Raw genomic sequence first — 22163 nt, 5'->3', positions numbered from 1 at the left:
GGATGTTTTACCTGTACTTTGTACGATCTGTTTTGTACCTTTACTGCCTATGGTTTCCTTACACATTCCCCAACCCTAAAAGCCAACTGAATATGATAGGTGGTCATTCAAACATCCGCTGGGTTCTTAGTTACCTCTGGTGTCCTTCCTGCCTGGCAATGGCAAGCCTTTTCTTTCTATCAGGAAACAAAGACCCCGTTCACACTCATTTTTTTCAATCGCGATTGAAGTATAATCGCGATTGAATCGATCCGATCGCGATTGAACGCAAATAAACTTTTGCGTTCACACTGCTCTTCGCCAAGTGGATTATAGTACGCCGTGATCCGATCGCGATTGATCGCGATTGAAGCACGATTGAAGCACGCTGTGTTTCACAGGAGTATCGCTATGTGACGCTCGTTTGAGGTCATAGGTTGAGGTCAAAGGTTCGGCGTCGCTTGCTACCAAAATGGCGGGAATCCACGAACTTTTGATGATTTTGTATCTCTGGAGAATGTTCTGTAGCCGTGGAAGGGAACGCAATCGGCGGGCTATGATCGCGAGAAAGCGTGAACGACGAAGGCTTTTGTATATTGGCCTAGCTGTAGTACAGGTAATGAACGCGGCAAGAGCTGTAGACAGGACAATCTGGGAGCGTGAACGAAGCGACGATTGGTGGGAAAACATTGTGCTTGGTACCTTTACCGACTCGGACTGGCAGGAAAACTTCCGTTTGAGCAAGCTCACCTTTGATTATTTGTGTGATAGGTTGCGACCAAGACTGCAGCGACGGCGTAGAATCAATCGAAGGGCCCCTATCCCTGTGGAAAAGCGGGTCGGCGTCGCTTTGTGGTACTTGGCCACGGGATGCGGATACAGGACTCTGGCACACCTTTTTGGCCTTGGAAAGTCGACCGTTTGCACAGTCGTGCACGAGGTGTGCAAGGCAATAGTTAGGGAGTTGAAGAAGCAATATATTCGGCTTCCTAGAGGCCAGGACCTCCGCGAGATTGTCGATACCTTTGAAGACAAGTGGCGCTTCCCACAGTGCGCGGGAGCAATTGATGGAACGCACATCCCCATCATTGGCCCCGAGAATCACCACACAGACTACTTCAACAGGAAGGGCTTCCATTCTGTGATTATGCAGGCCGTGGTTGACCCTTTATACCGGTGAGGATTGGTTCTTTATCTGGAAAATTTTTGTAGATAATGAATTTCGTGTGTTTTTATATATTTACTATGATGATAATATTTGTTTCTTGAAATGGTAGCTTAGTTTAATAGGCTTTGTATATGGGCTTCCCCTTAATGTGACACATTGATAACAATTATTCCTTATCAACTTGAGTGGTTCTCGTATTTCTAATAGTGTACTATGTTTTTACTTTCAGCTTTATGAACATCAACGTGGGCTGGCCGGGGAGTGTCCACGATGCCAGAGTTTTGCGGAACTCCAAAGTATTTGCACGTGGGAATGCTGGCAATCTGTTTCCAGATGTATGTTTGTTAAGTTTTTTTTTGTGTGTTTTGTACGGCTTTGTAATCATATTTACCTATGCTTGTGTTGTTGTGAATTGTGGTGAGATTTAAGAGACCAGAAGCAGCTGTGTGTCGTCATGTATACTGATACATTTTCTATTTATGTATATGTATTTTACTGTATCCTGTTGCTTGTTACTTTAAAAGATTCAAGCGGAACATTGATATATCTTTCTGTCTATTTATATATGTATCTATATCTATATCTATATATATATATATGTATATGTATCAATATATATATTTATATATACCTACCTCTATCTGTGTTTCTAGGATACCAGGGAGATCAACGGAACAGACGTTCCAATCATGATTCTGGGCGACCCAGCATATCCCCTGCTTCCCTGGCTGATGAAGGGATATGCAGACACTGGCCAGCTCACTCAGCAGCAAAAGCGGTTTAACTACAGGCTGAGTAGTGCCCGGATGGTAGTCGAATGTGCATTCGGCAGACTGAAGGGAAGGTGGCGCTGTCTGCTGAAACGCATCGACATCAACATCGCAGCTGTTCCAGACATTATTGGTGCTACTTGTGTGTTGCACAACCTCTGTGAGATGCATGGTGAGACTTTTGATCTCGCTTGGGAGGCCCCTGTAGACGCAGATGCCCCTGTAGATGCAGGAGCAGATGCCCCTGCAGATGCAGATGCTCCTGCAGATGCCCCTGCAGATGCAGATGCCCCTGCAGATGCAGATGCCCCTGCAGATGCCCCTGCAGATGCCCGGCCTACTGAAGTGCGAGATGCACTGACACTGCTGTTTGACCAGCAGAGAAGATGATGTGTCTTGCATGTTTTCATGTTTTTAAGTCTCACTGTTCATCTCACAGAGGTTGTATGGCACTTTCATATATCCTTATGTTTATGACTTTCAAGTTGCAACAAGTTTGTTTTTTTTCGAGAAGGAATAGTGGAGTCAAGAAACAAAGTAAGTGGTGCACTGCTGCAGCTGCTTAGAGGAAGTATTATTTCATAGATACATGTATGAGTAGAGTAGAGTAGAGTAGATCCTTTCGGCCAGGTAGGAAGGTCATATTCCAATTTAGGTCGCTCATCCGTTTGCTGGATCGTGATCCCGGGCTTGTGAGGGCAGTCTAATGCTTTGTAGTCAAGTCTGTTTTTGAAAGTGTTTACTGTTAGTGCGTCCTGGCAACCTTTTCCACCAAGTTGTCATTCTGTTTGTGAAAAAGAAAGCTCTTTTGTTCCCTTTGGAGGGCATAACCGTTAACTTAGGTTTGTGGCCTCTCGTTCTCTGTCTGATGTTTAAGTGGCACTTTCATTGCTTATTTCTGTGACAATGGCAGTCAATTAACCTATATCTTATGTAACGCTCAACATGTATAGAAGGAGAAGCTAAAGCAGACGATAGTGTAGCTTAAACATTTTATTGTATCCAATAGTAGAACTGTGTGAATGTACTTATGTAGTATTAGAAGAATTGTTTCCCATGAAAGACTTTTTGCTCTTGCTTCGCATATTAATTCTTATTAGTTCTGCCTTTTCTTTTGTTTAAACAGGGCCAGTTTTGTTGACCTCAGCGAATATATATTATTCAGCTTTCCACAATGTCATAAAAATACATTATAGCACCAGAGAAGTGATATATAACAAATATAGTTACATAGATCTATCCAGTATATAGAAAACAGATGATCCAGCCTCTGCTTATCAACGTTACGTAGTAAGATATGATATTATGATACAAAAATATAGGTATATTTGGCATATAATGTTGAATGGTAAAGTTAGGTTTGCTTAATTATGGGAGGGGGGGGGGGCAAAAAGTCAAGGGATTGTAACACTAGGCAAATGAAAACAGATGATCCAGCTTCTGCTCATCAATGTTGAATAGTAAGGTATGATATGATACAAAAATATAGATGTCATGATATGATATGATGGTATGATATGATACAAAGATATAGATGTCAAGAGTTTAAAGCTAAAAACAAAAGTTTGTGATGCTACACTATACAACTACATAACATAACATAACATAACATAACGTGTTAGGATAACAGCGTCTGAAGCTTAAACTAAGATCACTTCAAGAGAAGGAGCTCCCCGTGCTCCTCCAGCTGGTCCTGGGACGGGGCAGTGCTGCTAGCTGGCACCTGCTCCCTGGCCAGGGTGGGTGGTGATGTACCCCGGACTCCACTTGACAACCGTCGCTGTCCTGTGGTGGGTGGTGGTGTAGTATAAGCATCACTCTGCTGGGTGTGGGTCTGGCCAGCACCCCCCCAGGCTCCGCTGTGCTGGTCCTGACTGGAACCAGCACCCCCCCAGGCTCCGCTGTACTGGCCCAGACTGGAACCAGCATCCCCCCAGGCTCCGTTGTACTGCTGCTGACTGGAACCAGCACCCCCCCAGGCTCCGTTGTACTGCTGCTGACTGGAATCAGCACCCCCCCAGGCTCCGCTGTACTGCTCCTGGCTGGAACCAGCACTCCCCCAGGCTCCGCTGTGCTGCTCCTGGCTGGAACCAGCACCCCTCCAGGCTCCGCTGTGCTGGTCTGGTCTAGGACCTGCACCCCCCCAGGTTCCACTGTGTGGGTCCTGGCTTGGGCCAGCACTGCCCCATGGCCCCTGCTGCGGCCCAGTACCACCCCATGCTCCCTGTGGCTGCAACGGAGGTGGCTGTGGCCCCTGGCTCCTTGTGAAGGCCCCAAGCATCTCCTTCAGCATGGCCAGCTCATGCTTGTGCTGCTGGGCCTGCAGCTTCATCTGGAGAGCCAACTCCTGCTTGCTGGAGGAGATTGGTAGGGCCTTTGCAAAAGTCTCCAACGACGCCTCCATTTTACTCTTCTTGCGCCGTGTGTTGTCTGTGAAAGTGAAAAGGTATAGGATCATCAGTATCATCATGTATGTTACAGGGCTTGAAATAGTGGGTGCATGTGCACCTGTGTGCACCCAAAATTGGAGCTGTACACCTAATTTTTGACTATGGGTGCACCAGTGCACCTAGATATTTATGTAGGCTATATGGACCATTGTACACTAAGTATACATAATATTCTTGAAATGTAAGTATCAGAAAAAGCAATATAACCCTTTGTAGTTATTCTATGTTGTGAACCCAAAATTCTTTCTATGCACCTGATGTTTTGGGTTGGGTGCACCAGTGCACCTATTTCCAAAAATGAATTTCTAGCCCTGAATTGTTGTGTATGGTATGTCAGAAGTCAAAATGTACTGTAACAACTTAACAACAGGCATCTTAGATAAATACTCACTTTTGTCCTTCTTCTTTTTTTTGTGTGGTTGATCTGTAAAAAGAAGGAAATTTATGTTTAGAAATAAAGATGAAAGCCAATTTAAACTATCAGATATTACATATACCAAAAATAGGTGTAGCCATTGTTGAAAGCTATACTTATCAATATTGTTGTACACCTGCAGGTATGAGTTTCATTGTACTTGTACATATACTCATGATCACAAACATACATATATAAACTTAACAATACTCAAGTTTAAAGTGTTAATGACGGTGCCTTTTCTTCTATACATGATGATAGATATCATTATCAATACCATTGTCACCATTGCCAGAGGTACTAGCACTTTCCGAGGTCCTGGAGGAACGTCCAGAGTTACTGGCAGTTTCAGGTGACTGCTCCTCCTCGCCGACCTCAGTGTTGTCCTGGCTGCCTGGAGAAGGTACAGGTGTCTCATTGACGTCAGAGTCTGAGAGGCCTGCAAGGTACAGAACATTATGGTACAGATGAAACAAACCATATAAACAAAAAAATAGTAATTCTGTGGTGTCATGAATCATGATAAAGGACAGTAAGGGCATATACCAAACATTTTTGCGAGGAGTTAACATGTGCTGTTTTTTTAAGTAACCTTGGATAAATCTCCTAGAACAAACTGGCACAAAAATACATCCAAACTAGTGGACAATCAAAACCACCTATAACAGCACTTTGCAATACTTGTTGATATGATATATAATAGTTCTTGATGAAATAATATATATATATATATATATATGTGCTAGTATATATTGTTTATATACAAATGTTTGTAATATATAACACTCGTGAATAATTAATGAACAATGAACAATGCTTTATTCATAGATTTTGGCGTTGGTTATTCAACTTTATTGTCATGCAAATATGGCAATAGAAAACAAAAGCTCACACATTTTAGCCAGTAATGAAAGACAAAAGTGGCAGGCTAACCTTGTCCTTGTACTCTTTTGAATCAAGGGTAAGGCAACACCAACACAACACATTGAATTTACGAAGCACCCTGACCGTACATGTTGATTATTTGACTATACATGTACATGTATTACCATTCATTACAATAAGGTAACGTCTATAGGCATTTCCAAACCTTCGACATCGCTGAGCTCAGCGCTTGGCTCCTCCCCCCCGCTGCTTCCCCCAGCGGAGCCGTCCGCATCATCCGAGTCTTCGGCCGTGTCAAGGACGCCTTGCGGCCGGGAAGACGGGTGATCCCTGAGAATCCTGTCGAGCTCGTCGTAGAAACGTATCGAGTTTCTGCCACTGCCGCTAACGTTGTTTACATCATTGCACCTCCGGTACGCCTGTGTCAGGTTTTTGATCTTGACGGAGACCTGCTGGTGGGTCCGTTCGAACCCATGCTCCGCCATGCCATCGGCGATCATCTGGTAAATGTCTCTCTTCTTGTGACATTTCCCCAGTTTGGCCTGCACCTCCTCTCTCCCCCAGATTGCGATGAGGACCCTGGTCTCCTCATCGCGCCATCTGCCACCAGCTGAAGTTGCTGACGGAGTTTTATCCTTCGCCTTGGGCATTGTTGACGATGAAAAAAAAGAGAGCGATCTGGATCTGACGTGCGGCTTGGGTTTGTTTTCCCCGCGCGATGCAAACTATGACCCCACGTACCCGGATGTATGACCTCCCACCCCCGGAACCAGCCGAGTCTCCGCCGGATCGCGATGGAATGAATCGTAGTTGTGTTCACACTCAAAATTTGATAGGATTGGATTGGTAGTTTCAATCCAATCGCGATTGGATCGTTTTGGATCGTTCCAATCGCGATTGGGAGCGTTCACACTGAAAAAATCAATCGCGATCGGATCGATTCAATCGCGATTATACTCCAATCGCGATTGAAAAAAGTGAGTGTGAACGGGGTCAAAGACTAGCTCAAATTAGGGCTGTACAAATATTAGGAGCCCAGTATTTGAAGGACGCATGTTTTGCCTGTACTATCAGAAAGTAAACAACTGAGCACACAGGCTGGAGCGATGACCCACAAACCACCTCTAAACTTTCTCAGTCTATCCATTATTGTGGGTTCAGTAATCACAGTAATTAGTGCCTGAGATTATGATCATAACTCAGCCATGTTTGAATACTTACTAAATGCAACAACAAGCTCTTTAATGATGATAAAGGGCACATCAATTACCTCATAATGTCAGTAGTGATTATAACAGTAGTTTCACAAGGTATCCAAAGAGTGTACTTCCACCCAAGGTTTGTCACTTCTGGAGTTCATTTCAGGACAGGTGCCTGTGGGTTGTTGTCAAGTGAGGCATGACCTCGTTTCTACTGACTGAAGAACATTAGCCTGGGTGCCATCCTATTTCTACCGGGGGCTCCTACACTCGCTACCTAAAATATATTTTTTTAGGGTAGCGAGTGTAGGAGCCCCGGTAGAAATAGGATGGCACCCAGCCTAGTAGAACTAGAAGATGGATACACAGCACAGACCATGTTTATTTGATATCTGTAAAGTGCAACTTAATCCTGCCTTAGGCCACAACAATTTGTTTCCTTGGTTCTGGACATTTCTCAGTTATCTTAAACTTAAGTTATACATTATAGGTATGTAGGATCACTAAAATAGAAGTGAGCAATTCAGGGCAGTAAATTGTAGAATTGATATATTTATAGCAGTTTTATGTAGTAGTTCTAACTAAGAGTAGTTACTGTTAGTCATTGAAAGATGTCTGTCATAGTTACTATACTCCTTCTTTTAATCTTGTCACAGAAAAAAAATCAAAACATAAACATGTACTAACAGAATTCCACCAGGGTACATAATCCCACCACCCTAAAAAGATACATCCAAACAGATTTAAAACCCAACGTCCCCCAGTATAATGCACTCCTGTATATCTAAACTGTGCATACATGGGGGGGTGCTGCACTAGAGATCTCTCAAACCCACTGTTTTTCAAATTGGCCGATTTATGTGACCTGGCGGATTAATGTTAATGGAGGTTACTTTGTCAAAATCAGTTCAAATCCACGCCCAATTGTTGTAAAGCTGGATCTGCCGAGTCAGCTTTACGTCACGTGCTGGGAAGGACGTCCCCTCTATCGATTTCTTTTCTTATCCGCTGTCATCTGATGTGAAGTGGTTTTGTTTGCAGGCAAGGATCAATAAGGGATGGTCACTGGGCTATCTGTCTTGGTGAATCTGTACCTGTGGCATGTGTACGTAGCTCTTATTACCTTCGCCGAGAAGGTTATGCAGAGGGTAGCGTTTGTATGTGTGTGTTTGTGTGTGTTTTTGTAATTGACCAGCATAACTCAAGGCCTATATTGATTGTTTGGATATTTGGTATGTTGGTAGGTCTTGATGAGACCTAGAAGTGATTAGATTTTGGGTCCCCTAGTGGCTTGTCACGGTACTGCAGCGGAACTTCCTGTTTTGATATCTCGTGTTATAAGAGGGAGTGGCAGACACCCTTGTGATAATAGAATTTAATGCAAATAGTGCATCCTGCAATTCTTAGGGCCAATTTACACACAGCTTGTTTAGATATCTGGACTGCAGATAACTGCCAGGCGACAGCTTTTTTCTGTGTCTAATTTTATGGTCTTAATGAGGGTTTTTTTAGATGTCGGGAAAATTTCAGCCGACCACCCTGAAGCATTTGCCCGACAACTCAGCGGGAGTCCCCGACCAATCCAGCCGGACGTCTAAACAGAATGTGTCGCGTAGTAGACATCTGGAGGTCAGGGTTCACGCTAGTTTGCATATTTGGCGGGCGATAAAGCGGGAAAACTTCTTAGCATCAAGGACCATTTGTTCCCAAACGGACGACGGACTTCTTTCGTGATGCCAGATCGTTCGGTGGATCGGCCCTCCCCCCTCCCGGCCACGACAAGGGCAGCGAGTAGGGACGCAGCGTTGATTCTGACCGGTCGCTGTCGTCTTCCCCGGTACCTCAAACGCCTCTTACGCTCAACCCTTGCTTGCTGCCTCATGTTTAGCCACACGCGAGTCAGATAAAGAAAAAATACCATATTCATCATGACGAAAAACACAGGCGGTTCTCCCGCCATTTTGAAACGCGAGCAAAAGGTTAAATAGGGTCACGAGTGCATTCAGCGCGCTGCATGAGTCCTGCGGTACTTCCTGTCGGTGTGTATAAATGCGTCCAGATATCTAAGGCTCAGATGTCGGCGGATTTTTAGATATCTGAAAAAACTCTGTATAAATTGGGCCTTAGTGCTAAACTAAAAGAGCCATGCTGCTGCACAGGTTTGATATATAGCACTGGCAGTCAAACTTCCTGTCATTAAGGTGGAACTCTAAGTCATGGCTGGATTGTCACCTTACTGCAGAGAAAGTTGAAGCATATTTCAGGACACTGTAGAAATCTTCACATTGACCCTTGACACCTCTTAACCTTCTCCCTGCTGCCTAACTCTGTAACCAATAGGGAATTGGATGCCAAACAGCTACTTCAGAGTGCTAAAGGTTAAGATCAGCCATATAAGTTTTATACTTTGGATGTACACTTTGTGTTTCACCTAGATTTCTCGTCAGTGAATATTCATAATCAAGTTCATGCATGATACTTTGACTCACAAAACTAAAGATGCTCCTTTTTTTTCCAAATGTGACAATAACCATACTGCAATGGACAATATTATATATTACATGTATATATGGGCCATATTCATAGTATTATCTCTTTGTTGCTACTATTCACATGGGATGAGGTTATGAATGGTTATCCCCATGGCCATAAATGTAGTATTTTTTTAGTGTATGTACTAGTAGATATAATACTTTTCTGAATGTCATATAATCGTAAGCTCCTTGTACGTTTTAGAATGATCATAATTCAATTGCAGTACATGTGGTGTTGAAAAATGTTGATATTTATTGTATTTTGTAGTACGTGTAACAAAGCTATTCTACCAGCATAGACAATTAGGTCTTTACTGGTGTAGATCTCATTTAAAATTCATGATCCAATCTCGTGTTGTCATGGTGACTGGTTGCAGGGCTGCTGTCATCATGCATGCCAATTTACCGCTGGGAGGGGACATTTAGTACTACCTCCACCAGGCCCTATTTTAGTGGTATGAATCATAGAATTCGGCAAAAAAAGGAATGATTGGCCAGTACAGTACAGTAGAGTCAGTCCATGGTATACGTAAGGTTGATGATTCTCCCTCTAACTGCGCCTCCAAATGAAACCCTCTAGTGGCCAAACTCCCACGGCACATTCTCCCTGTAGCCGGCATAGTTACTAGTAGTCTGGTAGAGACTAGGACATTAGACTGGCTGTCTGATGACATAGAAATTAAGCCTTGGATTACGCTGAAAAAATTACATTATGAAACATTGTGCCCATTATGTTTATAGGATTCTGATGGTATTAATAAGTAAATCTTACAACTTAGTAAGATCATATACCAGTTAGATATTCATTTTACTGCGTCCTGACGGCTTTTGAATTGGAAATTGAATTAGATCCATATAATTAATATGATGTAATGGGGTACTGGTATACATATACTACCCTCAAGCAATAATTATTTGCAATAACATATTTTGTATTGCGATATAGATTTGAGCCGCTGAATGAGTTTTGTCTCATATTCTTGCCATTTCAAAGGAATGCCATTTATCAAGCAATTAAGCCAAACCACTGCACCATTCTACAATCCATCCATCAAAATCATAAGCAACATCTCAATTGTAATATTCTTTTCTCATAACATAGACCATGCACAATCTAAAGCTTCTTAAAGAAGGCCAAAATGTGCAGGCCTAATTCAGGTTCCACCTCAATATGAGATCACTAATACCCTTATGATATTATGATATTATTTAATATGATATGATATAATCAATATAGATCAAGTATGTTAATTGGTTTTGTGTGATTTGACAAAAATGAATTTTACCTCTTTCTTGATGAAGCCTCCCAAAAGTCAATATTTGTTTAATATAAATTTTTTTACAGGCCATTGTTGCCAATTTTAGAGCACTTAATCTGGTACATTTGTAGCATAGCTTGACTATAAGCTGGTTCACAATTTAAACTGCATGGGCAGCAAGATTGTGAGGTAAATTATAAATGTGTTTTGTTTATGTCTCAGCTGCAGGGGCCTTCACCTTTGACAAATTACCCACATTGCATCTTGCTGCTTATGTGCAGTTTAAATTGTGAACCGGCTTATCTGCAATTTGTTTGTTATGAAGCGTCTTGTCTGACTCAAGTGTTGGCTTCTGCAGATTTAGGAGTGAGTTATAGTGTCATGTTCATTTACCTCCTATGATGGATCACATGCTATCCAGACCGGATCCTCATGAAATATTGACCCGAAAGCTCACCTAGGCAATGAACAGGAAAAAGCAATTCTTTTAAATGGAACAGGTTTCAGTTTCAGTTTCAACTAGACTTTCAGGATTAGTCCATCACTTTGAACAAATATTTTTACAAACAAATATAGATGCATATGATGCGTGTAAGATTTTTTGAGTGTTTAGTATATGTATTCTGCGGTATTGGTGGGTGGCCACACCAAATAAGACTTCTTCTGCTTGACATGGGGAGGAAGGTTGTCGTGACATGAGTCCAATTTGCTATGACTCAGGAATTGTTACCGTAAATTCAGTTACTTTCACAGTGGTCTTATCATGCATTTTGGCGATCAGGCAGCAGTCATCATCCCTGTTTTGCCCACTCTTCTGTAAAATTGGTGTCCCCAAGAAACCCCGGAGCCATTCTGGAAACATCAAGTACTAGCACACCAGAACAGTTTAGGATAGATTGTGTGTGACTCCAGTGGAATAGAAGGCATTCATGCTATCACCACTGAGTGATTGGATTTGACATTGACCTTGATCCAGCTTGGAATGCTGACATTGTGACACACTAGGGATGTTGCAGCCAATCGCAGTCTTTCCATAAAATCTTGGAGCCTTACAATCCAGGGAATTATTTACCACGGAAATTTAGTATATACATGACATGTATACATAGTAGCTTTCTAGTACTTACTATGAGATATGTATTGAATCTTGATAAATTCTCTGACTTTAATTATATAAGTTGTGAGTAAGTTACCATTACACCCAATTGCAGTCTTTCCATATGTCAAATCTTGGAGCCTTAAAATCCAGGGAATTATTTACCACGGAAATCTACTATACATGTACATAATACTAATAGCTTTCCAGTAGTATGACTATGAGATATGAATTGAATCTTGATAATTTCTCTGACTTTAAGTTGTGATGAGCAAGTTACCATATGATATAGGGAGAATGTATTCCCATAGGATAGGACAGAACTGATAACTTGGATTCAGATTGTACAAATGCATTCCTGACAGGTAATTGGATATTTCACATCCAGAAGTTACAGCCTTGCAATGATATTGACAAGAGACTGGTATCCAAGCCCTGGAAGGGCTCCAAAGGTTTGAATAAGCCTTCACCTTCACCTCACCTTCACCTCACCTTCACCAAGAAGGTTATGTTATGTTATTGGTGCCAGTTGTGGGGAAGTTTGGCTTCCTATTCTGTAAACTGCATTTAAATTCGCTGTGGTTTTATGTTCACGGTTGTCGCGATGAACTCTTTACAAAGAACTCAAAATCACGGTGAAAAGTTTTGTTTTGTCTTCCCCTAGTCTAAGCACTATACATGTGCATACTATACATTGCACATTACAATGATGTGTTGGAGGTGACTGTTCAGTCCGTCTGTAGCACCCTTGCCAAGTCGGTAGTAGCTACCTGTGGTCTGACTGGCTGGCTGTAAAGATGCCAGTGTTTCCATCACTGTAGAAGTATGTGACTATAATAGCACTATTGCAAACTCAGAACCACAGCTTCATTTTCTCCTTATCGCAAAATTAAATCAAATACTTTTGTAGTATATGAACGAATTGAACTATTTAAAGGTTCTTTCTTTTTTACTTGTCTGAACTTCTCCTCTGCAGCCTCCCTTACAAGCCTATTCTCTTGTCTCCAAACAAACAGCCTTGTTTGACTGTAATTCTGTTTGCAATAATTTTATTTTTCTAGCAAAATCAAAATCAAAGTTTGTTTCTACATCATGGAGGTAATGACAATCTTCATGAGGTTTATTACCTCCATAAAAAATGAAGGTATCGTTTTGGACACTTCTGTTTATTTGTGGTCAGCATAACGTAACCTTTGGATGGATTGTTGTGATACTTACACATGTAGTGTGTAGGTAGGTGTTGGAAGACCAAAGGCAAGTTTTGGCTCCCTGGTGTGTGACCTTGGTACTACAGCAGAACTTATGGTTTTTTTCATCTTTTGTCATGGACATGCTACAGTCCACATTTTTTGGTGGGAGGTAGAGTTGGGCGTGAGGAAGAAATGGTGTTGATTTAAACCTCCTAGCAGCTTGTAATAGTTATGTGTCCGTGTGTCTGTCTGTCTGTATTTCAGGACTTTTGTTGTTAGCTTAACTTAGACTAAGTTAGAACCTCATGGTGTATTGTGATGATATTTGATATGTGAGTTAGTGTTGGGAAGACGAAGGTCAAGGTTAATTTGATCAGGGCCCCCTGATGTGTGACCTTCGTACTGCAGCAGAACATTCGTTTGTCGTATCTTGTTTATGTTTTTATCTAACAAGATCATAGCACGTCCAGGTCAAATAAAAATTTTGACCTGGACGTGCTATGGTCTTGTTTGTGTTCTAAGGAACCTCCTACATCAGAACTGTTCCAGAAATGTGTGAGGATCAACATGTGTTTGCCATGAAGAGGAAATCTCTGGTTTACTCAAAGATTGCAAAATGTGTCAGGAAACCAGAAATGTCTCTACCAACTGTTACTTGTGTCCTTGGGGAAGTGCTGTTCACTTGGTTTTCTCACAGATGGTAGAAAAATTTTAGGGGGCATTCCTCCCCTCGAAATGCATGCAAGGTGAAGATCTTTAACCTTCAGAGGAATTCTGGTGGTGTGCTTTCACAGATGACGTCTTCTTACTTCAATGTAAACTGCAAAAATGCCGTAGGAAAAACAGTCACAGTTACTTCTGAAGTGTCACATAAGATTGATAGTTGCATAACATGGAATTTCACTTGTCTTTAAAAAAGAAACATAGGAAGAACAAACTGTTCCACAGGATTTCGCACTAAACAGTGACTTAGGTTATATATGTATACAAATAACATTATTTACTTTTCCTATGTAGGTTAGAAATGTAAACAGTCCTTCTGAACAGCAATGTTTGCAATGCTTTTATTTATGAGGTAGAGCAAAAGCAGCTGACCTCAGACTGACTCACTGAGGACACTTTTTCATTGGTTAGTAGTGCAATGTGGCTTCGCTTTAAGTTTAACTTCTTGCGTATTTAGCCAAGCACATCGGCTCATCACCCCTACTCTTCTTGATACGTGTGTTGGGTTCTTTTATGTGCAGAGGTTTGATGCCAGAAGCCCCCTCATACACGGGGCCACTAGAGCATATGTTGAATGTAGGAAATACGTAAATGAACTATTAATAATAACACTAATGTTGTTACGCTCACCCATTTACAACGCACTTTGGGTGTGTGCACTTAGCTAATGTTGATTTAATCTGTAAAAGAATGCTCCATATGCAATCACTTAGGTTTACATGTTATCTTTGGTGAATCCTGTACATAGCATCCCTATATTCCTAGGAAGTGATGATTATCACAAGTGATGAATTGTAGTACTTTCAGTTTGATAAATAACTTAAACACTAAGGAGTTCTCATAGGGAAAGCTTAAAAAACATTTGTGTAATTATCTTCACCGAGGAACTCGGGAAGATTATGTTTTTGGTTGAGCCGGCTGTTCGGTGGGTCTGTATGTATGTCAAGAGCATAACTCGGGAAACTTTTGATGGATCTTCATGATATTTGGTAGGTATGTAGTGGTTGTGCAAAGGAAGGTCAAGTTCAAAAATCGTTTACCTGGCGTTTTCCAACAGTACTGCAGCGGACTTTTAATTTTTTTGTGTTTGTATGTAGGCAAAAAAAGTGACGGAAACGTTGATGGATCTTAATGATTTTTGGTAGGTAAGAAGCGGCTGTGAGAATGGAGGTCAAGTTTAAAAAATGATTTATCTGGCGCTTTCCTACAGTACTGTAGCAGACTTTGAGTGTGTGTGAGTTTGTATGTCGCCAGGATAACTCGAGGGGCTATTGTCGGTTGTGCATGATATTTAGTGGATAGGTAGGGGTGTCAAAGAGGAAGGTCAAGTTCGATAATGGGCCTCCCAGCGGGTATTTGAGGTACTGCAGCGGAGCTTCAAAGTTTGAGGCCAAATTTTTTGGAGGCGTCAGGTTCATGATTTTTAGGTGGTAGATAGCTTCTGGGACGGCAAGTGAGTGGTGTAAATTGAGGGCCCCTAACTGCTTGTTTGGAACTGCAGTTGGCGTTTTTGTTGTTACCTTTGGAGACGAATAACTCCAGCAGGGATTGATGGATTATCATAATTTATGGCATGTGGATAGTTTCAGTGATGCTTTACATGGTTAAATGTTTATCATGCAAATAAGGAGATAGTTTGCATAATAAATGAGGAAAGTTTATTAATCCCCCGAAAGCTTGTATTCAAATTTCATGCAAGTGCTATTGTAATGATTTTTAAGTGGTGTATAGCTCTTGGGGCAGGGAGTAAGTGATGTAAGTTTAGACCCCCTAGTGGCTTGCTTAGAACTGCAGTGGGCTTTTTTGATGTTACCTTTGCAGGCGAATAACTCGGGAAGGGTTTGATGAATTTGCATTGTTTTGGACAGGTAGGTTATTGAGGTAATGATTAACAAATATAGACGGATGAAATTGTAATCAGGTTCTAATTAAGTGGTGATAGAGGCTTTTTTATAATTGCGTTAAAGTGCCTCTTGTCGACCTATATCTAAGGACAACACCTGCTTGTCAACAGGGCTGTGTAAAAAGATTGATGCTCTCTGGTGACCTCACTGTCACCGGTCAAATTACACTCCCGCTGTGAATGTAGCTATTATCAACAAACACAGGACTGTGCGGGGGCAAGTCAAAACAAACTTTGGACACGGCTTTTCTCTATTCGCCATTCTGTTTCAACTGCTCACGTGTGTAAATACAGGGCATGTTGCAAGAATTCTTTGCACAACATTTATGAGAAAACAAAAATGAAAATGTTGGCGATCAATGCATATAAGGAATTACTGTATGTGCAAGCAGCAGGCACTGCAGAATGCATTATTCTAAGCTTTATGTGGTTTGTAAATGCCGTTGTATATACCACACTGGAAGTGGACCACAATCCTTCGTAGATGAGAGTAAGAAAAGGTTCTTGGCTTCTTGCACAGATAGTGAACATCCTCAAAACCAGGATAATCTTCAAAACAGACCCACGCTACCCATCAGGAGCGTTGCACGTCTTTAGGACCAACCCAGAAGCACACGAGCACAATATGCAACACCTGACTGAACTCCCCTCCAGGGTGTTTCACATTAAAGACAGAGACACAAAAAAGATATCCTAAAACAGTAACAGGTCTCGAGCTCACAAATCTAACTGTCTAAAAAAAACAGGTGAAACAGGAGGCTTGAGAGAGATATTGTCAATAGCTGTAGGGCAAGAGTCATGGTCACTGCCAACGTTAACGTTTCAGACGAAATTGTTAAGGGCGCATTCGCAACAGTAGGTGGGTATTGACAACACAGGTCATGATGTCCACACCATCCTCGTAAAATTCGACAGTGAAAGCAAATACAAGAAAGGTTTACCGAAATGCGGTACCCATCAAAAGACAATGGTCAGTTCTCCAATGGTTACGGCAAGCGGACGATCCAAGCACAACGAGAACAGTACCCTCTGTATTTGGCATGGGGCTGCACATAAAGTTTAAGGTAAATCACTGGACAAAATTGTTGTCCCCTATGAGCGCAAAGATCGTTTGTTCCCAGGTCAGTTATATTTTGCCTGAAGTCGTGTTGAGTTTGAACGGATTGTATCTATTGGGATTTAAACCGTATGCAATTACAATACTGTAAACCAGAATATATGGTCTTAAAGAAATGGAACGCCTAGAACAGCTGGCTGTGTTAAAGGTTACACAACAACCTAACACAGAAGACCACGATACTTGCATTAATGTCAATTTCCTGAATATACTCCTACGCCGAACATCTAGAAGACATGAGAGCTGACAGATCAACACAACCGGTCGATGTCTTCTGTTTCGTGGAAACCTTCCTGAATGGCCAATAACAGACTAAACATTTTCTACCACAAGCAACGACATTTAGAGCAGACAGAAATGGAACAGGAGGAGGGGTAATGACTGTTGGTACACAAGACGCCAATCCTACACACCTCCGTATTTCAGCTGATGGAGTGAAGTGCATAGCTACAACAGTCACCAAACTATCGACCACAGTCAACAGCATTGACATCTACAAACCACACTCCTTACCTGAAGCAGCCTTGATCGATAGATTACAAAAAGTCATATATTTAACTTTCAAGTGACATATTGACAATTTTCCTTGGATATTTCAATTTCGACCTCTTCCTCCCTAAATCCTTATTATCTGTAACGGGACAGTTCAAGCTCCCACCGCTGACAATAGTACCCTTCTATACCACGTTTACGTCCGTAGACATGTACAAGACAATATCAGAGTTACTGTTATGGACACATACTATACAGACCACGACATGGTCTGTGTTGCCTTGATGATATAACAATTCAACAACAAACTGCTACTTAAAGTAATACTGCCCATATACACAAAGCTACATCTTTAACATGTTCTCCCTTGGCACATCATAATTCGAACGCTCTTATAACAACAGCAATTATACTTACCTAGGCATTGATTGTAATACTGTATAAATTTCCTATCTGTTCATTTCCCACTGTACGTAACACACACATGTCAATTAATAGACTCAAATTAATGTATGAGGTAACATTCATGAACATAATAGATTTTTAAATGTAATAACTCTATAAAACACTCTTTATAGAAACCCTTGCTTATTCGGCGAAGATATGTGTTCGTGGAACTCTAGTTTTCATTATATTTCCCTTCCTGTACCCCGTATAGGGTATGGGGGAAATATATTGTTTTGCTGGCATGTTCTTCTTTCTTCTGTCAAAAAACCAAGTAGATGTATACATGTATAGGATGGCAGCTCTATAAAATGCAGAAACTATATTTGTCTCTATAACGGTAACTGCTACGGCTGTCACATTGGAGGTGTAGGTAGCTTTAGGAAAGGTGAATACAACAGAATACAGTGGACATTGCCATTTCATACCTCCTTTATTAATGGGAGGGAAATAATATCCTGCATTTCTTGAAAATGTTGCTTTACTAGTTTTTTTTCTTGACAGTGTGTACAAAGCATTTCATACCACTGATGTATATCCAAGTGCCATAGCACACTAACTAACCAACTCTGTATCCTTACTTACTGTGTTGTTTTGTCTCCTCCCAGCTGAAGCACAGAAGCCCAAGATCACCTGCTACACCTGTCGTCAGCCCTGCGCAGGAGAGGTGCTGAGGGTTCAGGACAAGCACTTCCACATCACCTGCTTTGTCTGCAGAGGTCAGTACCACTACTAATATTAATAATCAGTGTCCTAATCAACTTCTATGCCTACCATTAGTATAACTGTACATGTGGAACAAACTACCGAAAGATATTTGTACATCCAGAATGATACTGTACAAACATCCTCACTAACATTTGCAGTCAGATGTGCAAGGACTAGGTATGACAGGCCGTTCAGTACAATATAACCAGCTGCTGCCACGCCGCATACCTGCAAAGCTGGTGTGTTACACAGAAGAGCGGTTACACCAGCTATACAGATACAGATGACTAGTTTCATCATTAAATCGCTGGATAACAAAGTGCATTGTACACAACCTAGCAGATATGTAAGTGACCTTCTTTCACCTTGCTCAGGGCAATACTTCAAGTACTGGTTCTGCTGGGCCTGCAGCTTGGTGTCAGCTAAACTCTTTGGTTGGCTGTGTATAGAGAACTTTGTTATCCACTGATCCATGTATTTGTACAGTTGTAGACCAATCAAAATTCAAATGTGAAGTCAACATCATTACTAATCAATATTAATAAATGAGAAAAACAGTGGAAGACGAAGTACATTTTTATTTCAAATCATTCATTTAACCACAACAAAAGTGCCGTATTGTTTAATTTTAAAGAAGTCACCACAACCCACGACCACACCAATTTTTCCACACTAATGGACAAACAGAAAGTCACTTTCCTCTTGAAATCGCAGAACCCACGAATTGTAGAAAAAGTGTGAAGTACTTGGAATACCTACATGCACTGCTTTGTCCTTCCGTGAAAATTGAGCCTGGATTTTATTCATCAAAGATTTATGTCGGCCTGCTGGCCACTTTTCATTGTGGTATAGGTTTGTATTGATCATTAGGCCACGTTGTTTCGATTATATGGATGACATCTGCGCCCAAAAAAGTCGAAGTTTTTGACCCTACTGTAAATCATACAACACAGTCACAATATCAAAATGAAAATTATCAAATATATGTATAATTTGGAAAAAAATACCGGAAAAGGGATGCTAATCTAGTAGTATGCTTAAATTACTTCTAAAGTCAGAGAAGAAGACAAAAATTAGGAATCTATTATTCAGTATACCATACTCCATATGTAAAGTCATTTGTTCAACCTTCCTGACCACTTAAATTTCATAATGAAGCCAACTTTTTTTTTCGCAAGCTTGCATCAGTTTTGTGGTTTCCAGAGGATGTCATCCATGTTATTGAATCGACATGGCCTTGTGCAGATAAAACAATCTGAAACTGCTCTTGTACTGCATCGTGTGCTGCAAGATTGAGTACCAGTCGACTTATTTTCATCAGGAGGGTCATGTTCCCAGCATGCTTCACATACCAGGCACGGTTTGTCCAGGAGGGTTGGCTGCAGTTTCACCATCAGTCACCAGGGGGACCCCTCAGTGGTTTGCCTTGGTTTGGAAATGAAATTTATTGCCAACAACAGTACCACTTGAACAAGACAATACCACTTGAACAAAACAATTTGTGCGCTGTAGTATAATCAGCCGGTTGGTGTTTGTTTTTGATTCTTAACTTCCACTCAGTATCCTTGGTGCTTTTTCTTTTCACAAAGCAGAAAAATTGTTTTTGCTTCTTACAGTTCAATTGTTTTAATGAAAAAGACCAATATGAAGGACATGCATGGCATGGAAAACAAATTAGTTGACACACATGGGCACCACAAAACCGATAAATAAAAACCTATTAACGGTAATGATAAACATAAGATGTCAGACCCCAATTACTATTTCCATATCAAAGAAAACGTATTCCCCCATTTTCCAACAAGTTTTACATATTCTTCTAGAAATTATGATTTCTAATTTGAACAAGTAGGAAATATAGGAACTAAATGATTCTATGCTAAGAGACCACTGACGATATGTGAAAATAAAGTGCTTTCCCAACAGAATGACCATATTTGACAAAACTGGACACTGCTCACTTAAACCACCATAAAGTGGGTGCTTCATATCCCCTTGAACACTGCCTGGTCCAGACAGTTTGTGTTGAAAGAAAATGAACCACCAGGCAGATTTATTGTTACTGATGGTGGCACAAGTGGTAGTTGATAAGTGGGACAATAGTTTATTTGCTTTAGTAAGTTGCTTTTCATGCCATGCTTTTAAAGTGGCACTCAAAATCACATTGCGTTGTATATTCAAGGTAAGCTTCCTGTTATATTTGTCCTTTGGAATCCTTTCAATGTTTGAACAAGACGTTTTTTCACGTAAGGACCAGACTAAGTTCTGCTGTTAGATGAAAAAAAGTGTTTTCTCTTGAGTATCATTGAAACATTTTTGTAATTTGACTGTTTGGGGGAAAACCACATCTTTGCATTCACTAAAAAGCCTTAGAGCCCAACTCACTTCTCGAGGGTGACTCAGTTTGCTTGGCTGAAAACGTGAGATGAAGTGAAGCCACATTGCAAGTTATTGAAAAAGCATTACGCTTTGAGTTTGACTGATTTTACTTCTTTATTTGACATTTGATATTTGATGATAGAGACATGTAGGTTTAAGATGTATGAAGAAGGAGCAATTTTACCTAACTCGGTGAACACTCCTTCCCCCCTGCCTAACTCAGTGGACTGCCCATAGTAAGTGGCAGCCAGTAGGTAAAGGCCTTGCCCGAAACCCGATCTAGGAGGCATTTGTACAGGCCATTTACAGGACTAAAGGGTTTACCTGTCCTGAAAAGCCGCCTTGTATTCAGGACGACTGAAGCGTTCTGCCCAGCATCCCCCCTGGGATTACATGGCCGCTGGGTCCGTCACATGGCCCCGAGTTTGGGATGTCAGTCTGACTTTCGCATTGGTCCTTGTACTCTGGGGCAGACCTTCTAACTGTATCAAAGCTCGCTCACCCTGAATAGACTATACCAAGACCTCTGTGCATTATTAACAGAGAAAATCTGTGGCCTTCACAAAAGGAGCCTATGTTGTTACTCTTGCGGCACTCTGTGGCCACTCCCACCCTCCATTGAATCCTCCACACCACGTGGAGGACGAGTGGTCATTCCAGACGACACAACCATGACAGTTGCTTTCTCGGGATGGGGTTAAGATGTCCACAAAGACAACTGTTAGGCAAGCGGTGTGGACTGACCTGGTTTTACACAACAAGATTAGCCAAGGACCTGTGAGAACCACTGGGCTGAAGAAATAACTGTTGGACTGCTGCTCAGAATTGGTTATTGGAAATTGTTAAAAGCTGTGCACGCACTCCGGCCGATAGACAGCCATGGATTTTGAGCGTCAGCTCGCTGAAATTGTGATCAACTCTCTCTCCTGTTCAGTGTGCCGTCGTCAGCTGGCCACGGACGGGTTCTTCGTGAAGGATGGGATGTACTACTGCACGCGGGACTATCAGGAGATGTTCGGGACGAAGTGCCACGGCTGCGGCGACTATGTGGAGGGAGAGGTGGTGACGGCCTTGGGGAAGACCTACCACCAGAAGTGCTTTGTCTGCTCACGCTGCAGGTAAATATGTACTCAGCTCTTAGAAACTCGTAGTGTAGAGGGGACAGGATCTGGTAAGTCTCTTTCACCAGGATGTTCTTGTCATTCGTTGTAAAGTACAGCCAAATATGTACTACTGACCACCTTTACATAAGGACCACCTTATGATATACAGTCAAACCTGTACTAGTGATCATGTCTACATAAGGATCAGCTGGCCATTCACTATACAGTCAAATCTGTACGAGTGACCACCTCTATATAAGGACCACCTGGCCAATGATATACACTGTCAGTCAAACCTGTACTAGTGATCACATCTCCATATTCATAAGGACCACCTGGCAATTACTAT

General features: G+C 41.6%; 3 protein-coding genes across 31 annotated transcripts in view; 2 read left to right on the top strand and 1 right to left on the bottom strand.

Moving 5' to 3' along the window:
• The window catches only part of LOC136430439 (actin-binding LIM protein 1-like), a 97179-nt gene that overhangs the window by 11092 nt on the left and 63924 nt on the right, over positions 1–22163 (top strand). For all 29 annotated transcript variants that reach the window (XM_066421052.1, XM_066421049.1, XM_066421053.1 and 26 more), the window contains exons 2-3: positions 18233–18343; positions 21646–21829. In XM_066421052.1, coding sequence (XP_066277149.1) covers positions 18233–18343; positions 21646–21829 — 295 coding nt within the window. The remainder of the gene's footprint in view (positions 1–18232; positions 18344–21645; positions 21830–22163) is intronic.
• Positions 599–3063, top strand: LOC136429103 (uncharacterized). Its single transcript, XM_066418983.1, has 3 exons — positions 599–1155; positions 1377–1482; positions 1801–3063. Exons 1-3 carry the CDS (start codon positions 599–601, stop codon positions 2305–2307), a joined length of 1170 nt encoding a protein of 389 aa, XP_066275080.1. The 3' UTR covers positions 2308–3063.
• On the bottom strand, positions 2896–6508 carry LOC136430438 (uncharacterized). Its single transcript, XM_066421047.1, has 4 exons — positions 5873–6508; positions 5060–5221; positions 4759–4791; positions 2896–4347 (listed from the first exon to the last, which is right to left on the bottom strand). Exons 1-4 carry the CDS (start codon positions 6315–6317, stop codon positions 3569–3571), a joined length of 1419 nt encoding a protein of 472 aa, XP_066277144.1. The 5' UTR covers positions 6318–6508; the 3' UTR covers positions 2896–3568.

This window comes from Branchiostoma lanceolatum, chromosome 3 (assembly GCF_035083965.1).
Source record: "Branchiostoma lanceolatum isolate klBraLanc5 chromosome 3, klBraLanc5.hap2, whole genome shotgun sequence".
Lineage (NCBI taxonomy): Eukaryota > Metazoa > Chordata > Leptocardii > Amphioxiformes > Branchiostomatidae > Branchiostoma > Branchiostoma lanceolatum.
Note: the sequence above shows the minus strand (reverse complement) of the source record. Positions and strands in the feature narration are given on the sequence as shown.

What these genes read in the sequence shown, in the direction of transcription:
- LOC136429103 (XM_066418983.1), top strand. Translation starts at nt 599, where the DNA reads ATGAACGCGGCAAGAGCTGTAGACAGGACAATCTGGGAGCGTGAACGA. An exon ending in GTGGTTGACCCTTTATACCG is followed by an intron (nt 1,156 to 1,376) that starts GTGAGGATTGGT and finishes TTTTACTTTCAG; the next exon opens with CTTTATGAACATCAACGTGG. An exon ending in CTGGCAATCTGTTTCCAGAT is followed by an intron (nt 1,483 to 1,800) that starts GTATGTTTGTTA and finishes CTGTGTTTCTAG; the next exon opens with GATACCAGGGAGATCAACGG.
- LOC136430438 (XM_066421047.1), bottom strand. Translation starts at nt 6,317, where the DNA reads ATGCCCAAGGCGAAGGATAAAACTCCGTCAGCAACTTCAGCTGGTGGC. An exon ending in CTCTGGCAATGGTGACAATG is followed by an intron (nt 4,792 to 5,059) that starts GTATTGATAATG and finishes TTCTTTTTACAG; the next exon opens with ATCAACCACACAAAAAAAAG. An exon ending in AAAAAAGAAGAAGGACAAAA is followed by an intron (nt 4,348 to 4,758) that starts GTGAGTATTTAT and finishes TCACTTTCACAG; the next exon opens with ACAACACACGGCGCAAGAAG.